The sequence below is a fragment of the Lepidochelys kempii genome, chromosome 2, assembly GCF_965140265.1.
Source record: "Lepidochelys kempii isolate rLepKem1 chromosome 2, rLepKem1.hap2, whole genome shotgun sequence".
NCBI lineage: Eukaryota > Metazoa > Chordata > Testudines > Cheloniidae > Lepidochelys > Lepidochelys kempii.
Genome location: NC_133257.1, coordinates 57,068,161 through 57,082,588, shown reverse-complemented (window position 1 = coordinate 57,082,588; position 14,428 = coordinate 57,068,161). Strand labels below are relative to the sequence as shown.

Here is a 14,428-nt window from a genome sequence, read left to right as displayed (position 1 = left end):
TTGCAACTTTTAGGTCTGTAATTGAGTGACCAGGGACATTGAAGTGTTCTCCGACTGGTTTTTGAATGTTATAATTCTTGTGATCACATCAGCCACTCTATCAGAGGCTCGTTCACCTGCACAGCTACCAGTGTGATATATGCCCCCCTGCCATGTACACTGGCCAAACCGAACAGTCTCTATGTAAAAGAATAAATGGACACAAATCAGATGTCAAGAATTATAACGATAATTATATATATCTTCATTGGATCCATGCAGTGGAAAATACATTAGGAAGTGGGTTTTAGCCCATGAAAGCTTATGCTCAAATACATTTGTTAGTCTCTAAGGTGCCACAAGTACTCCTCGTTCTTTTTTCATCTGCAGAAATCGTGCCTTGTTCCACAGGAATCCTATTTCAACCTCTGTGCACCTAAAAAGCTGCACAGGGACTAAGTCTAGGAACCCACAAGCTAAGCAAGTATTTGAATGTGGCATAGCACATCATGTCATCATGATCAAAATTTAGCTCAGCTGAAAACATCTGTCATGAAACCTGATATATGTGAAAATACCAGACCAAAAAGAATCAGTTTGTATTTGAACTATGGAGAAATTTCAGTGCCTTAAGTAATCTAGAATGAGAATGTTAGTGAATGCTAGTGATGGATGAAACTGTTTAAAAAACAAATAGGCTTCAGAGTGCCATGGGATCAGCTAACCCCTTTCTTAGCATCTGGTGAGTCTTGCCTCAGTGTCCCCTCTTGGATGAATTCATATGCTTCCAGGCATTTCAAAATAACTTTCTCTCTCTTAGAGTCTCATTTATTACATCACAAAACAAAATATACATTGACTATTCCTTTGGCTCTTACAGGCTGTGGTACTTCCCCCAATTCTCCCTGTAACACACAATTCCTTTCTGTTTTGCAGCACTGGACATAACAGAACACACTTCTGTCCCAAAGTCAGGTCCTAAAGCCTCTCCTGCAGGTATCTCCCCAGCTCTCTTCACTAGGAGCCACTTGAATCTTGGCAAGCTTCCTTAGCCTACCACTATCCTCGCTAATTTTAGACTCTTCCTGCTCCTTGTAGGTTTCCTCTTCTGAGTGAACAGACAGCCCCTGTACAAGCTGGGATGCTGTCATGTGACCTTGGTCACCTGACTTATGCATAGGCCTGAGTTTTGAAACAGGACACTGAAACATTCACATGAAACCTTGGTCCTTACACTAGTTATGAATAAACCATACATAATGGATACTAATATACTGAACAGACAGCAGTCCAGTATGAGCCTTCTGTTGGACTAGTAAGGATTCAGGTAACAGATACACTTGTTCTCTGTAATAGTGTTGGATAATAAATAGTATTGGATAATAAAAAGTGTCAGTGAAGCCATATTGTGCGCTCTGAGAAAGAATGTATTTGTAGATTGAGGACAGCCTAAACATCCTATGATTACTTGGACTACAAAAAGCCAGCTAATAGCACCTAAAGCTTTTACAGAATTGTAGCATGTTGGATGGTTGTTTGCTGGCCAACATTTAGAATGGGTTCACCATCCAGTCAGGTTGTTCAGCAAGGAGAGATGACACCTGTAATTCTCTTTGATTAGTGACAGAAGCCCTGATTCAGCAATGTACCACTGAAGTCAATGGGACTGCATGCTTAAAGCTAGGTATGTTTTAAGTACCTTGCTGAACTGGGGCCAGACTGGCTAATGGGGAGAGCAGTGGAGATCCTGCAAAGAAGATTATAACTGAGTAGAGAAGAAGTTATAGAAGATCTAGATTATGTTATGATCTATCTATGATTATACTCATACACAACAGTCAAGAGAATATTAGTGATAGGTATGGAAATGAAAAGTCATCTGCTCCTAAAGATAAGCATGAAAATGTAAAAGGTGCTGAAGATGAGCTGCTCTGCACATGAGTCACTATAGACCCTGGAGCCAGGAGAGGAAACAATTATTCAGTGAAAAGAAAGTGAATAGCCTCCACTGCCTTGGAGCTATTGTTTCCATTTCTGGTAGGGCTGCTCAGGATAACAAAGAAAGCACTAGTAATTATTAAGACAAAAAATTACAAAGAATAATGTGTAGCAATCTAGTGTGCATACAGCGAGAAAGCTTAAGATAACCCAAAGCTGTTCTTGTTGTAAGGGCTAAAAGCTGAAAGAGGAATAAATAAATTGTACAATGGCCATTTAAAAATGAAACTTTAGCATGCAAAGCAATTCCTGTGTTGGAATTTGGAATAAGGCCACTGCTCAGACTGATGCATAAAACACCTGTGACCATAAAGGAGCACATTTTTTTTTTTTTTACCATGAAAGAACTGTAAATATGTCCTCCAGGGTTATGTCTGTGGGATATTATTTTTAAAAGCAACATTGAGTGCCATTCCCTTTTACAGACTATTACAGTAAAACCTCATATTCTCCAACACCTCAGGAATGGAGGTTGTTCGTAACTCTGAACAAAACATTGTGATTGTTCTTTTAAAAGTTTACAACCGAACCTTAATGCAGCTTTGAAACTTTACTATGCAGAAGAAAAATACTGCTTTTAACAATCTTAATTCAAATGAAACACGCACAGAAACGGTTTCCTTATCTTGTTTTAAAAAACTTTCCCTTTATATTTTTAGTAGTTTAAGTTTAATACAGTACTATACTGTATTTGCGGGTTGTTGGTTGTTTTTTTTTTTGGTCGGCTGCTGCTGCCTTATTGTGTACTTCCAGTTCTAAATGAGATGTGTGGCTGATCAGTTAGTTCTTAACTCTGGTGTTTGTAACTCTGAGGTTCTACTGTATTTTAAAAATTTTCCTGGTTTCTGCTGTTATCTTCAGTTACCACCTCCACACCACCTGCATGCCCTTTCACATATTTTTAATTTTTTTTTCAATATTAGCCACAGACTAGTCCTTGAAATGTTTGTCTCTTTAGGTTTTATTTAATACAGTTAAAATAAATTTCTTATACATACAGCTTTTTATGGCAGCTATGTTCATTATGTGTATAATCCTCTTCATCTCTACATTTGACAGATATCTCTATAAAGGAAAACAAAACAAAGCAGAATAAGGAAAAAGGAATTATCTGATCAAAAACATTTTATATGAGAAAACAATTACGTTCAAATAAGAATATTTAATCATGTAAGGTAAAATTCACCCTCTGTGCAGAAAGCCCACATCCGGCCATTTCCTTGTTCATGTGGACCTTCTACACAGGGGTGAATTTCACCCTTAAAGATTAGAGCTAATTTGGTCCTCTCCTAAGTTTCATAAACATGCACAGGGGAGCACCGAGTAGGAAAACAAAGGAAATACATTGGTCAAACTGGACAGTCTGTACGTAAAAGAGTAAATGGACACAAATCAGATGTCAAGAATTATAACATTCATAAACCAGTCGGAGAACACTTCAATGTCTCTGGTCACGCGATTACAGACATGAAAGTCGCTATTTTACAACAAAAAAACTTCAAATCCAGACTCCAGCGAGAAACTGCTGAATTGGAATTCATTTGCAAATTGGATACAATTAACTTAGGCTTGAATAGAGACTGGGAGTGGCTTAGTCATTATGCAAGGTAGCCTATTTCCCCTTGTTTTTTCCTCCCCCCCCCCCGACGTTCTTGTTAAACCCTGGATTTGTGCTGGAAATGGCCCACCTTGATTATCATACACATTGTAAGGAGAGTGATCACTTTAGATAAGCTATTACCAGCAGGAGAGTGGGGTGGGAGGAGGTATTTTTTTCATGCTTTGTGTGTATATAATAAGATCTTCTAAACTTTCCACAGTATGCATCCGATGAAGTGACCTGTAGCTCACGAAAGCTTATGCTCAAATAAATTGGTTAGTCTCTAAGGTGCCACAAGTACTCCTTTTCTTTTTGCGAATACAGACTAACACGGCTGTTACTCTGAAACCAGTGGAATTAAGGTTACTTCTAATGGAGGACTGAGCATGCAGTGAGAGGTGCTAAGTATCCAGAATTCATAGTGACTGACTCTATTCATAGTGTACTGAAAAATCCTAAGAGCAGATGAAGTCAGTTTATTTTTATATGAACTTTATAGGTCTCAGGTTTTCTCAGAATCAGCCCTTAAGTCTTCTTTTACTGGACAATTGAAACAGCTAACCCTTTTCTAATGTAGTTGTTTTTACAGTTATTGGACAAATTCAGTTGATGACAGTGGGTACAAGTCCACTAATGTCATTTGGACCCATACTATCTTTATGGCTGAACTGTTCTTTCTAACTTGGCTTTTTTGTACAAGATATTTTGGATATGGTTTTTTTTTTTAAATTTGGAAGAGGAGTAAAAATTAATCTAAACTTGCACTAATGGAAAAAATAATCAAAACTGTAATAAAAGTACAACAGTAATAGAAGGGTTTAACTCCATATATTTGAAATACGAATCTCACACTTTTATCACTTGGATACATAATCTTTAATTAATTAACAGCTATAGGACTTCAGTGGAATCTTTTTGCCACTGGAGGATCTCCGTATTTCCCCATGAATGCAGTAGAAATAGTCAGAATGTATAAAATAGTCAGACTAAAATACCAGTTTAAAAATGAACATAAGAGAGGGCTAGAAAGTTCAAGCAGTATGCTTTTTGGGACTATATTCTTAGTCTTGAAATGGTAACTACTTGCCTTCATCACACAGCTCCTCCATAGCTACCAACAGACTTCTTTTTGGCCTTGGCCTATAAAACACCACAGAAGTCCATAACAGTGCCAAGAGCACAATGTAGGCCTGCCAGCCCCCCCGTTCTTCTCCTTTTGGCTGCCAAATGTAGAACCTCCCCATGCATATGTTCGCATGGAAGGCCTGGCCATACCCACCATGCCCAACAACTCACGGGGTTGGGCAGTAGATGAGCGAGCCCCTCTATCCCAGAACCATGGTTAGTTAGAGGATTGTAAGGAAATGTCACTCCTGACTTCCTGCTGCCAGGATTCCTCTCATTGGAAGAGGGGTCTATGGCTCCAGAGAGGAGGGTCATCCCCCACTAAGTGAGTTCTTGGGATTGGTTAAAGGCCACCTGATTGACTTTGGGCCAATCAGCTGGCAGAGGGGTGACGCTGAGAGAAGATTATGGGTTTGGCCTAGGGTGATGCTGAGAAAAGATTATGGGATTGGCAGGCTATGCTGGGAGAACATGCTGCTGACATGTTAGTGGAGGGAGTATGCCTAAATGTAGGGTTAAGAGATTGACCCAGGAAGCAGGCTGTGGGTATAGCCTAGGCAGAGCAACCCATGGGTTTGGACACTTGGCTACACAGCAGAGACTGGGATCTGTGATTCTAAGTTCACACTGCATCCAAGCATTAGTGAGCACAGCAATAGCCAGGAGTTATACTGATTTGGGACAGGCCAGGGGGCCTTTGTACTCTTTTAGATAATATAGTATTGTGACAGAGCAAGATATGTCTTTATCAAATTGTGAACTCCATTTTATATTAACAGCTCTATTTTGTATTGTGTGTCGAAACTTGCCAAATGCAAGGTCACTGCACTGCATTCCAGGACAGGACCTTAACACCTCCATTGAAGGTCCTCTCAAAAAGGAAGCCAGAACAGACCAAACTGGGGCTATCCATGCTGAATGACTGTCAATTGCTGGTCCAGTGCCAAGAAACGTTGTTGTTATTCACTCCCCTCTACAGCTGGGGCAAGCCTGCCTTGGGGCTGCGAGGTGGGGAGGCTGGAGCTCACCAGCTGAGAACATGGCTAAAAGGAGACAGAGACTGTACTTAAGAAGGGGTGCTGCTCTGAATGGAGGTAGGAAGAGCAAATGTCACCATGTGGAAACAGGATGTGCAGAAGAAAAGAGAGTATGAGAAACTCTACCTGGCCCAAAATGCAGACAAACACAGAAGGGGTGTTCAGAAGCTCAGATTAAGGGAGGGTGTACCTCAGGACTTTTATTATGTCTCAAAAATTTGTAACTTTTTATGAGTAAAGTGACTGTGCTTAAGAAATTCCTTTGCTAAACCCGTGTTTCCTGCTTTCCTGCCATGTTGTCCCTGAAGGGATTAAACTAGAAGCTCAGAGCCCCCACAGAACAGGTGCAGTTCTGCGGGAGAGTGTGCTCTCAAGAGGTCTGAGGAACTGGTTTCATGATCTAGTGTAGCTGGACTGCAGAGTCCCATGTCCCAAGGAAGGGCATCAGACAAGTGGTCTGAGCTTGGAATTGTACCCTAGAAACAGTGACTAGACTACCCAGACTCACTTGGCTTGGCAACACATGGGACTTGGTGGTTATGAAAGTGCTGACTGTACAGAGGGGGACTGGGCCCCATTGTATGTATAAATATGGACACTCATTTTTGTACTCTTGCTCAGGTGGTATGTGTGGCTCCCTGAAGGAGCTCCTAAATGGTCCCTTTTACTAACTGAACCTTTTTGTCTCTGCATAGATGAAGTATTAGGCATATCTGAATACAGCATTTATATTTTGGAGTTATTTCCAGCCTCACCAAAGGCTGTGGAAAGAAAACAAGAATGTTAGGCCTAGTGGGAGGCACAAAGCTTGGAATTTGGGGATTGCTCAGTGAATGAGGTGTACTCTTCACACTGCTTCTGTGAGGGCTGGATTAGGCTAGGCAGGCCCAATTAGCCGGTTAAGCAGCAAATAAGTGAAATATAGGCTGAGTGGAGAGCCTTGATTAGAAGGAAGCTCACCTGAGCAGAGGTGGGCTGAGCTAGTATAAACCCAGGAGGATGGTTTGTGGTTTAGTAGAGAGAGAAGGTGGGAACCCAGGGAAGGGGTAGGGCCCTGGGGAAAGGGTGTACCCTGAAGAGAGCAGGGTGGTGTAGGGTTGCCAACTTTCTAATCGTACAAAACTGAACACCCCTGCCCTGCCCCGCCCCGCCCCATCCTTGTGACCCTGCTTCTGCCCTGCCCCATCTCCAAGGCCCTGTCCCCACTCACTGCATCCCCTTTCCCTCTGTTGCTCACTCTCCCCTGCCCTCACTCACTTTGACCTAGCTGGGGCAGGAGGTTGGGGTGAGGGAGGGGAGTGAGGGCTCCAGATGGGGGTGTGGGCTCTGGGATGGAGCCGGGGATGAGGGATTTGGGGTGCAGGAGACGGCTCTGGGCTGGGGAAGGGGGTGAGGACTCAGGGCCTTAGTCCCGGGCCCCCGCTGCACCGCTGACCAGACTTTTAATGGCCCGGTTGGCGGTGCTGACCAGAGCTGCTAGGGTCCCTTTTTGACCGGGTGTTTTCTGGTCGAAAACCGGATGCCTGGCAACCCTTGGGTGGAGAAGAGACCCTGCAGGATGTAGAGTAGGAAGCAGCCCAGGGAGTAAGCAGCAAGGTTGGGGACTGAACAGACCCTGGCTGTGTGTTGTAGGATCCCCAGGCTGGAACCCAGAGTCGGGGAACCCAAGCCTGTCCTCTATCAGCCACCGAGGAAGGGGCACCAAGGGGCAGTGAAAGGGAAGACTGCCTGAGGCTGCTGGTGAGAAGGGACTTTGTGTAAGGGGACTGTTGAGCCCTTACTGAAACTTAGTGTGGTTTTTTGGTTGGCCCTCTCCCAGTACCAAAAGAAAGGGTAAAGATGAGAAATCAAGACACTGAGACTGACAGTCCCCAGGGCCAATGGGGAGAGGCCAATGCTCCAAGTCAGCAAGACTGACAGGGCAGGCCGGCCAATGTGGGTGTCAGGAGCCTGGGGTCCCATCCTCCATGTCAGCTGGAGCTGCCTGGGCCACAGCAAGACCAAGATAAGGAGAGAGCAGCAGCCAGAGCCAGAGAGAACCAGAATAGCAGCCTGGGGAGCTGAGCTGGAGGCAGAGTGAAGCTGCGGCTGGAGCAGTCTGGCGTCGGGTGTGGTGAGTAGCTGGGGAAAGCGAGGGGGACCTGGGGCAGCAGGCCCAGCGCAGAGAGATGCCCCCAGCCAAGATACCTTGCAGGCCAGACTTGGAGGTGGATCATAACCCCGACGGGGCACGGGCGACGCTGGGAAGAGGGGTCCTTCCACCTAGAGCCTGAGGGCGTGTGGCCACCGCGAGAGCAAGTGTCCAACCCGCAGCATCCCTGCAGCACAGCCAGGCCCTGGGTAGGAGGCCTGGAACGTGAGGTGCAGACTGAACTTCCCTTACATTCCAGAGACAGCTGTTTGTGGTTCTGCCGTGGCCACAGAGCAGGGTTACATGTTTTCCTTTAACCTTCCCCATTTTTTAAATTGGTTGCTGTTTCATAAATTGTATTTGCTTTGAACTGTATGTAATGATCAGTGGGTCAGGGAAGTGTCCAGTGTGGAGAGAGTACCCTGGAGTGGGGACACCCTAGCCCCCGTCGTAAGTGACCATGACAAGACTGGGGGGTGGTGTTGAGCCCCCAGGAATCCTGGGCCCAACCTTGTTGGGGTTACAAGGACTGCAACACAGAAGAGTGGGAGGGCAGCCCTTGAGGTTAGGCGGGCCTCTGGGTAAAAGGGAGGGGGAAGCGAGGACTCGGATCCTTCTGCTAGCCAATTCCACCAGGGTAGTGGTAAAACACTGGAATGCGTTGCCTAGGGAGGTGGTGGAATCTCCTTCCTTAGAAGTTTTTAAGGTCAGGCTTGACAAAGCCCTGGCTGGGATGATTTAATTGGGTATGGGTCCTGCTTTTGAGCAGGGAGTTGGACTAGATGACCTCCTGAGGTCCCTTCCAACCCTGATATTCTATGATTCTAGTATATAAGCCAGGAATGTTCCCCACAATGGTGGAACCATTCCCCCACTTATATCGTATACACCCCTGGAAGGGGAAACTATGTAGTGACCTGGCCAGGGGGATGAGTCACAAAGAGAAGTGATGCTGTAGCTCACGAAAGCTTATGCTCAAATAAATGTTAGTCTCTAAGGTGCCACAAGTACTCCTTTTCTTAAAGAGAAGGCTGCAGTTCCTGGAACAAGAGAGAAGCTGCAGAGAGGGAAAGAGAGAGAGTGCGACCACCAGAAGGAGCATTGGTCTGGCAGAGCTAATCCCCTGAACTATCAGGAGGCAGTACTGTCCTGCGGTGAGTAGAGTGCCCCATGACCCTACCACACAGGATTTAGATTTATGGCAGCCATTTTACTGGCTCTATCAAAAGACTATATAGCAATGTTAATGCCTCAAAGTGAAACATTTAAAGCAACAAGTGAAGTAATGTTTTCAAAAGGTAGTTAACTGAAATGACATATGGCCAGTGCCTTTGGGGTAACACCTCAAGCACCCTATGGTATAGTTATTAACCAACAGTGGCTAGGATCTCAGTTTTACATCTTGCACAACTCCTCCCTAACACCATTCTGGTATATGGATTCAGTTCTGACTTGGAAGGCAGAGGTGCTGCTAACATTTGGCCTTCAGGTAAAGATGAATTCATTCACTAGGGGTCCTATTTTTCCTCTCATGCTGCTTTTCCACTCCTATGAACTCACTCATTTAAGTGGAGTTACTTATGATTTATGTAGGTTCAAGTGAGGGGACACAGTCAGGCCCATTGAGACCCTTTTAAAACGAAAACCACAACAAATAAGGTAGCTTCTGTCTGGTGTTGACTGAATTTAAATGTCTTCAAACTTCCTTTTGGAATTACAAGATACAAAATGGAACATAACATGATGTGTATCTCACGGAAGCATTTTAAAAAAGGTCCAGGGGCCCAATTTTACCCCCAGCTAGGTACATAGAACTTCTGTTGCTAGAAAAGGGCATTGTGCAATTGTAGATAAGGGAGGAACTGAGTCCTGAGTGAAACCAAAGAACACACACAAACTACTTCTGAAGTTTCTACTTTTTTTTCCCCTTGTTCCCTTTACTATAGGTTTCTTCACTAACAGAGCCATCTTATCAGCCACATAAGAATTGCTGTAAATTTGGACATTCCTTGATTTTCCCCCAACCCCCACATCAAGTGCACTTCATTAGTGTGGAGGTGGCAGTTTTGATTGGATTTGATAATTCCTTTTATGATAGTCTCTCTCCACCTATAATTCCAAGATTCCATCCTATTCAGAATGCAGTTGCTAGATTGAGAACTCTTTGTAATTTAGGCCCTTCAAGGGTAGGATTGAGGGGGCATGGGAAGTGAGAGGGTGGTACTCCTCCAGGCTATACCCACAACCCAAGTTTCACTTAGTTGTGACACCAAGATAGGCTATCATTCACAATAGATCGATCATCATATTATGGTTTTCACTTTTGCCTTGCAGCAATGATGTATATCAACAATGAAATAACTTTAAATGTGGTCATTAGGCTTCAGAATTATCATCCTTTTGAGATGTACAAGAGCAGTTCACACTTCTTAGAATTATTGTTTTTACTTAGGTTTCCCATCATCATGGTATTAGTTTACACTTACTTTAAAAACAAACAAACAAAAAAACCATATCAGTTAGACTTGTTACAAAGTGAAATCCTGGACTCGACAATAAAAGGTGTCAGCCCATAGGAAAATGTACTAGTTTGAAGAATCAACATAAACTTATCCGCTTAGACCCCTCAATATGACATTGGATTGTTGAGCAGCAAAAGTGCTATTCCCAAGCTGGTCAACTTTCAGAAGAAAATACATTAAACAACTTTCAGAAACTTGCAAACAAGTCTCTTTTCTCTATTATTTGTAGAGCTAGTCAGAATGGAGTTTAATTGGAAAATGCCGATTCACTGAAAGCACTTCAGGTTTGACTAACTTCCATTGAATTGTGGAAACCTTCCTACAGAGGTGAAAGTAAGCAGGTCCGGTCCAGTATGGCGTACCGGCAAGAGCCAGTACGCTGTGCTGGACCGGACCTGCTTCCCCAGGCGGGTGATTTAAAGGGCCCAGGGCTCTCTGCAGCAGCCGGAGCCCTGGGCCCTTTAAATCACCTCCCGAGCCCCGCTGCCAGAGCCCTGGGGTAGTGGCGGCAGAGCTCTGGCGGTGATTTAAACAGCCTGGAGCTCCGCTGTGATAGCAGCGGCCAGAGCCCCAGGCCCTTTAAATCACCCCTGAGCCCCGGGGCTCTCAGCCGCCTCTGCAGTTGGTAGCTCCAGGGGTGATTTAAAGGGACTGGGGCTCCCAGCCATAGCCAGAGCCCCAGGGCCTTTAAATCTTGATTTAAAGGGCCTGGGTATTTAAAGGCCCCACCTCTTCCAGATGAGGCCACACCTCTTCCGGTTGCAGCTCACGACTCCGGAGTACCAGTAAGTCCTTTAAGTTACTTTCACCCATGCCTTCCTGGTGGGCTGCTGAGGATCCCAGAGCTCCGAGGGTCTGTGGCTTGAGGGCAGTCCTGCCATGTGGACTACCCAGGGTCCTGGGACCTCGGGGCTTCCAGACTCACGGGCCAGCGGGCTCACCAGGTGCCAGAACTATTAAGAGGTGAGCACCTGTGACAGTGGCAAGCATCGTATCAATTTCACTCAGCAGCTGTTGGGTCCTGGAACTTTTGAAAACACCATGGATCAGTGTTCCAAATTTTCTCATTTCAGGAATCTCTGCTTTTGGAAAATTTTGAACCCAAACCAAATTTCAAAATGTTGGGGTTTCCTATTGTCATAAATATAAAGAGAAGGGTAAACACCTTTAAAATCCCTCCTGGCCAGAGGAAAAACCCTTTCACCTGTAAAGGGTTAAGAAGCTAGGATAACCTCGCTGGCACCTGATCAAAATGACCAATGAGGAGACAAGATACTTTCAAAAGCTGGGAGGAGGGAGAAAAACAAAGGGTTTGTGTCTGTCTGTGTGATGCTTTTGCCAGGGACAGAACAGGAATGGAGTCTTAGAACTTAGTAAGTAATCTAGCTAGATATGCGTTAGATTATGATTTCTTTAAATGGCTGAGAAATTAAGTTGTGCTGAATAGAATGAATATTCCTGTCTGTGTCTCTTTTTGTAACTTAAGGTTTTGCCTAGAGGGATTCTCTATGTTTTGAATCTAATTACCCTGTAAGGTATTTACCATCCTGATTTTACAGAGGTGATTCTTTTTTACTTTTTACTACTTCTATTAAAATCCTTCTTTTCAGAAACTGAATGCTTTTTTCATTGTTCTTAAGATCCAAGGGTTTTGGTCTGTGGTCACCTATGCAAATTTACCAAACCTTCCCCATGAAGTGGGGTGCAAGTGTTGGGAGGATTTTGGGGGGGAAAGACGTTTCCAAAGAACGCTTTCCTAATAAATAAACCCAGATAAACGTTTGGTGGTGGCAGTGGAAGTCCAAGGGCATAGGGTAAAATAGTTTGTACCTTGGGGAAGTTTTAACCTAAGCTGGTAAAAGTAAGCTTAGGAGGTTTTCATGCAGGTCCCCACATCTGTACCCTAGAGTTCAGAGTGGAGAAGGAACCTTGACACCTGTATACTAGAAATTCTGAGTCTTCGCAGCTCTAATGATTTGTATTGCTGTAGCACTATACACTCCAATCATTGGCCAGGGCCCCACTGGGCTAGCCCTGTACAAACACCCACACACACACACACTGCCCCTGCCCTGAGGAGCTTCCAGTCTCAATGAGGGCTTGTCTATACAAACAGTGCTACTGCACACTAAAAGTTCCCCAGTGTGTTCTATTACAGGAATGGGTGGATGAAGTTCTGTGGCGTGCAAGTGGTCAGACTAGATAATCATGGTCCCTTCTGGCCTTAAAGTCGGAGCCTGAGACTCACTCTCATTTAAAAGGGGAGTAGATCAAAGCGCTTAAGGCAGCTTTCAGCTTGTGGCAGCAGGGGCCACATGGACAGTGAGTGTGAGGCAGGCTAGTGGATGGTAGGTTTGCACCCCAGCATGCCATACATTAACTGTTTGTACAGACAAACCTTAAGATATTTGTCACAGCAGAGTGCTCTGCTTTATCTTCTCCAGGAGCTAATCTTGCATTATTCTTCCACATGGATATTCTGCTCTTATCTCTCGGGCTTTTCTGATCACTTTGATGTGATGAAGCAGTACAAAAATAGTACAGAGAAGAAAAAAGCAGATTGCCATATTTCTGCTTTTAAATGGAGAGTCACTTTAGTTACTAAAGAACTCTACTAAATGTAGACATAAGATCAATGTTCACATGTATGGCTTAAGTTATCTGTAAATCATTGGGGATTTAGGAATTTCCTAAAAATAAAAATACAGAAAATTACTGGCTTCTCAAATAGCTAAGAGTGCAAAATTTTTATTTCAAAAGTCTGGCTCTCATTTGAAAGGAAAAGGGTTTGCTCTTTCTGTTTTGTTGCTATAACTGTAGCTGTTAGCCAGTTTGCCTCAAAACAGGATCCTGTGTCAGGATCCTGGAAGAACAGGGTATTGAGGGAAGGTAGGGGTGCTTATAATGTTGCCCATGTTTGTATATTTTGGATACAAATGCCTGATTTCAAATGGGAAGGCACTTTATTCTAGTTTTAATTTAGCTTTAGGAAACTTATTAATTGAAAGTACTATTCTAATCCCAAACCTTTTATCTCTTCCACAGGTCATATGCTGCTGTATGCTTTTTTCACTCACTTCTTCCTTCCTTCTCTTCCTGAATGCTGTCCTTATCTAGGAAATTCCCCTTTGCAAAGCCAGACTACAATGCTTCCAGCATGCCATGCATATCTTACATACTGTCCCAAGAGTCAGCTGCAGAATTGCCATTTGTCTATTGTCCAGTCAATGAAAATAGATTTTCAGTCCTCCAAATATGAATAATATCAGTTCTTTAGCTGTGGTTGGCTTGATTAACCTGTTCTGCATGTGCCAGGAGAAAACTGAAGGGATGGAGCTTCAAAAATATGGCTGAAGAGTATGCTGCTGCTGTTAAATGAAATAAACCAGTTCTGAATCCGTTCATGGGTTTCAGAGGAAAGCTATCTCTGCCACTGTTAAGCAGAGGCCAAATGCTCCAATTCTCTGCTGTTTAACAAGAATGTTCAGAAGACTGGATGGATGGAGGCATTTTGAGACCTAGCAGTTCTGGGTCTTTGATGGAAATGTCCATGAAGTAGTTGATAACTTCCTCTATTCTTTCCTATTTTCTTTACCGTTCTACTTATTGTAGCATGATGTGTGGCAGTCAGTGGCTCTGAGGATTGGGAAATTCTGGGAGCAGGCAGCAAAAACTCCCCTTCGCTTGCTGTTGCTGAGAAAATTGGTGATGCATTACAGTATGCCTTGTTGTGAAGTATCCTGGCCTTTAGAAATTGTTACCTAATTTAATGGAAAAAGTCAATAGCCATTCTTTGAAATGAAATTTGGTTCACTTTATGTCTTACAGACATTCATATTTAGCTAACTGTTGCTATTGTATTTATGTAAAGGTTATGCCAAGCCTGGAGGAGGGGAGAATGACTTAAGGAATATGGGTTGTAAGAGAAACTAGTAGCACTGTTATGCAAGATCAGTTGCTTAAAGGTATGCTAAATCCAACAGTTTTATATCTGTCACTGATATATAGTTCATGATGATCATATTGGTGTTGATTG

At 43.7% G+C, this 14,428-nt stretch overlaps 1 protein-coding gene across 1 annotated transcript in view; it reads left to right on the top strand.

The window, feature by feature from the left end:
* Positions 1-13,610, top strand: part of LY96 (lymphocyte antigen 96) — a 44,616-nt gene extending 31,006 nt beyond the window's left edge. The window contains exon 5 of the mRNA XM_073330807.1: positions 13,438-13,610. Within this exon, the coding sequence (XP_073186908.1) occupies positions 13,438-13,509 (72 nt within the window). The 3' untranslated portion in view covers positions 13,510-13,610. The remainder of the gene's footprint in view (positions 1-13,437) is intronic.
* Positions 13,611-14,428: the final 818 nt, after the last annotated feature.